Below are 5,000 nucleotides of genomic sequence, written 5' to 3' on the forward strand. Positions count from 1 at the left end.
ACACAGAGAACCCCCCTCAGCTTAGAGGAAGGTACTGAACACAGAGAACCCCCCTCAGCTTAGAGGAAGGTACTGAACACAGAGAACCCCCCTCAGCAAGAGGAAGGTACTGAACACAGAGAACCCCCCTCAGCTTAGAGGAAGGTACTGAACACAGAGAACCCCCCTCAGCTTAGAGGAAGGTACTGAACACAGAGAACCCCCCTCAGCTTAGAGGAAGGTACTGAACACAGAGAACCCCCCTCAGCAAGAGGAAGGTACTGAACACAGAGAACCCTGTAACAGTTATGTAGGTGAATGTGTGTGTATACTGTAGCTAGGGTAGCTGTGAACTATGAAAGATAGTTCACTGTATTCCAGCATTGTCTCCACGACTACAGAAAGTCTAATCGGCTACCTAACCCTAACCTGTTAAATGGTTTAGCTAGCTAGGAGAATTAGCCTCCATAGACAACTGGGATAGAGAGAACGTACTGTACAGCCAGCGGCCGAGCTAGCGGCCTTTCTAACCACGCTCGAAACGGGGGGTCCCTATCCTGTTCTCCCCCCTCCCCCACCCCTGCTCCTCTTCCTGTCCTCACTTCCTGTTCCTGTTCCCAGGCGCAGGAAGCGTGCGGCCCTCTGGAGATAGACAACGCTCTGACAGTGGTGAGGGGCCTGGAGAAGGACATGGAGGAGGCCAAGGCCTCGGCCCGCGCTGGCAAACTCAAGCCCCTCCCTGGCGAGACGGTGAGGAGGAGTGCGAGCACACATACACACACACACACACACACATACACGTGCACGCTAACAGCTCATACGCACACGTAGAAGCTGGCAACTGCCCAGCGAGATGGTGAAAATCAAACTCAACACACACATACATACAGTGGACACGCTTGCAGTAGCTGCAGGCACCCTACACACAAGGTACACACACTGTCTGTAAAATAATGAGCTTTAGCACTACACACTACACATACAGTACATGCATGCTCACACACACACACACACACACACACACACACACACACACACACACACACACACGCATACATAAATACATACCTGCACAGTACATACATTCAATACATACAGAACACATGCATACCTTGACGCACTCTATCCCTCTCTCCTTCCCTCTCATACACTTGCGCACACTCTCTCTCTCTCTCTCTCTCTCTCTCTCTCTCTCTCTCTCTCTCTCTCTCTCTCTCTCTCTCTCTCTCTCTCTCTCTCTCTCTCACACACACACACACACACACACAGCCAGACTGACACACTTCCCCATGCTGTTCCTGTCATATGAGTAAGAGCCACATCCCTTGCGGTACGTATTGTACTGTAGGTTGAATTTGCCACCCAGCAACACACAAGTCTGCCTCAGCACCAGTCTGTGTGTGTGTGTCTTTGTTCCCAGGAGTCTTACAGTACAAAGCACACCGCGTCACGATGTGTGTGTGTGACCTTGAACACAGTGCTCTGTGTGGGAACTCATTATCTTGCTGTAACTGTCTTCCATGCCATGTACTTATGAGAATTCTACTGAACCATAACTAATAAAGGGGCAACGTTTTGAAATAGTTTGCTGTAAATATATTTTTACACGCCAGGAATATTTCTTTTTTATCATCAAAGATGAAATTCTTAATGTATGCATCTTCTCCACTGAAGACATTTAGATTTTTATGTTACCTAATACATTATGTCCAGTATATGATGTCATTCTCAAGTGACAGTATATCGACTTCACAAAAGGTTCGATAGTGTCTCCGACCTGAAAGAGGGATCAAATCAAATAGTTTTCAATGGCCGACAATACAGTACAGCATATAGACTCAATATTAGATTTTGTGCAGAAAACAGAGTATAGAGTGAATGAGCGGGTGTTTCTAGCGTGTATGTTTGTGGTCCTCCCCAGCTGGAGAAGTGCTCCCAGGATCTGGGCTCTGGCACCAAGGCTGTGAGCTCCGCCATCGCCCAGCTGCTGAGCGAAACCACCCAGGGCAACGAGAACTACACAGGTACCCCTCACTGCAGCACTACCCTGCCACTACAACACCTCAAAACACCATACAAAACCATATCCCTACCATATTTTTTGTCCAAGGGTGATTGAATGCTTTGTGCAATGCTGTATTGAATTGTATTGGTCCTCATTGTTGACGTGTCATTGTAGTGAAGCTGATTTAGATTTGAGATGGTCTGGGTGTGTAGAGATGGTCTGGGTGTGTATAGATGGTCTGGGTGTGTATAGATGGTCTGGGTGTGTATAGATGGTCTGGGTGTGTATAGATGGTCTGGGTGTGTATAGATGGTCTGGGTGTGTATAGATGGTCTGGGTGTGTATAGATGGTCTGGGTGTGTATAGATGGTCTGGGTGTGTATAGGGTGCTAGAGTGTGGAGGGCCACAGGTGTGGACGGAAATGCTCGTGATTAACAGCGCCCTCTAGCTGTGGAGACGTCGATCTGCAAGTTCTAAATCCCCATGCTCATATATCCTCTTTGTCATTCTTGTTCTCTCTGCCCCCTCTCCCTCTCTGTCTCTCTTTGTCTTTCTCTTTTTTTTCTGTCTTTCTATCCTTCTCCCCCTTCTCCCTCTCTATCTCCGCCTTTCTCTATTTCTGTATTTCTCTTTCTCTCTGTCTTTCTCTATCTCTTCTTTCTCTCCCACCCTCCCTCTATCTCTCTTTGCCTTTCTCTATTTCTGTCTTTCTCTCTCTCTGTCTGTCTTTCTCTGTCTCTCCCACTCTCTCTACCTTTTATCTCCATCTCTTTCTCCATACCTCCCTTTCTTTTTGCTCCTCCTCCTCTCTCTCTCTCTCAGGTATGGCGGCCAGAGATGTGGCTCAGGCCCTGCGCTCTCTGGCCTCCGCCGCCAGGGGCGTGGCCGCCACCACCGCCGACCCCCAGGCCCGCGACGCCATGCTGGACTGCGCCGGCGACGTCATGGACAAGTCGGCCAACCTGATTGAGGAGACCAAGAGGGCCATCGCCAAGCCAGGAGACCCTGACAGCCAGCAGAGACTGGCCCAGGTGAGGGAGGGAGGGAGGGAGGGAGGGAGGGAGGGAGGGAGGGAGAGGGAGAGAGAGAGGGAGAGAGAGAGGGAGAGAGAGAGGGAGAGAGAGAGGGAGAGAGAGAGGGAGAGAGAGAGAGAGAGAGAGAGAGAGAGAGAGAGAGAGAGAGAGAGAGAGATACATTTGAGGTATATTTACTGTATAGATTGGATAGATGTAGTAGGCTGGTAGGTAGGTAGTGAAGTGAGTAGATGGGTAGGTAGATATATGTCAAATACAGAATAAACAGACAGAATAAACAGACAGAGGCATAGAACCTTACAGATGGAGAAACATTCCATCAGAGCTCAGAAAGCTCAAGGCCAGTCAACAGCTTGCCTTAACCCTCAACAAACTATGTGCTCATAGAAGAATCTGTGTGTGTGTCTGTGTGTGTAGGTGGCCAAGGCTGTGTCCCAGGCCCTGAACAGGTGTGTGAACTGCCTGCCTGGACAGAGAGATGTGGACAACGCCATCCGCACCGTGGGTGAAGCCAGCAAGAAACTACTGGCCCCCTTTGTAAGGATCAAAACTAATATATATTGTATTTACTTGTTCTGCTTCCTAGATGCATTTCGCTATGTTTTCAGCAGCATTTTGTAATTGGAAAGTCTTTTTTTCCTTGTTCTAGCAATGTACTGTAGTATTCCACTGATTTCTCTCACCTACTGGCCCTTAAGATCTAAGATGGCACCGTTGACGGCCACCTCGGCGACTTGGTGTGCTTAGTTTGTTGTTTTGTCGGTAAATTCAGTGTTTTGTGACAGTACCCGGAGCTCCTGAGGAGCTCATGAACATCAGGGAATCAGCTCCTCACTGGATCACTGCATTAGACCCGTCGCCCTGACCTCTGTGGTAATGAAGACTTTTGAGTGCCTTGTACAGTCCGACCCACCTCAAATCCATCACAGATCCACTCCTGGCATGCAGGTTGCCTACAGAGCCAACAGGTCTGTGGACAATGTAGTAAACGTGGGCCTCCATTTCATCCTTCAGCACCTGGAATCTGCAGGAAGCTATGCTAGGATCCTGTTTGTGGACTTGAGCTCTTCCTTCAACACCATCCTCCGGCCCAGCTAGAGGACAAGCTCTCCCAGGAATACGTGTCTGACTCCACCTGCAGGTGGATCACAGACATCCTGTCTGACAGGAAGCAGCACCTGAAGCTGGGAGAACACGTCTCTGACTCCCAGACCATCAGCACCGGCTCCTCTCAAGGCTGCGTCCTGTCCCCCCTACTCTTCTCCCTGTACACCAACAGCTGCACCTCCAGCCACCAGTCTGTCAGGCTCCTGAGGTTTGCTGACGACACCATCCTCATTGAGCTCATCTCTGAGGGGGACGAGTCCACCTACAGGTGGGAGATCGACCAGCTACTGTCCTGGCCTCCCGCCCTGGGCGGCCTAAACAACCTGGAGCTCAATGCTCTAAAGACAGTGGAGATACTGGGTGACTCTCCAGTTGACAATAGCTGCGTTTCCATTACACTTTTTCGCAAAATAAAAGCGATATTTCGAAAGTTTCGACAAAGTACAATTGCGACTTGCAGGTGTTTCCATTGAAAGGTGTTTTGTGCAAGAGCTGTAATTCTCGTAGTCTAGTCTCGCAACGCCACACAATTCACGCAAAGCGCAACCAGGAAGTAAACCGTGGATGTATTAAGTAAACAAACCGTTGTAATATTTTAACTTTATTTTATCTTTCCCCTTGGCTCCGCTCTTAAACAGCGAGTGTTTCCCGGCTAAGTATCGTTGCTTAGGGTCTTCCACTTGCTCCGGAGGCATATCGCGTCATTTTTTGAAGCGAGCAAATCACGTGACCCCTACCTCTTCTTCTCCTGCCTAAATTTAAAAAAAGTGCTTCCATCACGCTTTTGTGATATACGTCTATACATTTTATCGAAATTTGAGAGGTTTTTCGAAATGTAGGTGTTTCCATTACCAATTTTTTATTGCGATATTTA

General features: G+C 48.8%; 1 protein-coding gene across 1 annotated transcript in view; it reads left to right on the forward strand.

The window, feature by feature from the left end:
- The window catches only part of tln1 (talin 1), an 87,851-nt gene that overhangs the window by 55,726 nt on the left and 27,125 nt on the right, over nt 1-5,000 (forward strand). The window contains exons 21-24 of the mRNA XM_084442601.1: nt 601-729; nt 1,901-2,003; nt 2,808-3,016; nt 3,437-3,556. Coding sequence (XP_084298727.1) covers nt 601-729; nt 1,901-2,003; nt 2,808-3,016; nt 3,437-3,556 — 561 coding nt within the window. The remainder of the gene's footprint in view (nt 1-600; nt 730-1,900; nt 2,004-2,807; nt 3,017-3,436; nt 3,557-5,000) is intronic.

This window comes from Borostomias antarcticus (genome assembly GCF_949987555.1).
Source record: "Borostomias antarcticus genome assembly, chromosome: 8".
In the NCBI taxonomy this organism is placed as follows: Eukaryota; Metazoa; Chordata; class Actinopteri; order Stomiiformes; family Stomiidae; genus Borostomias; species Borostomias antarcticus.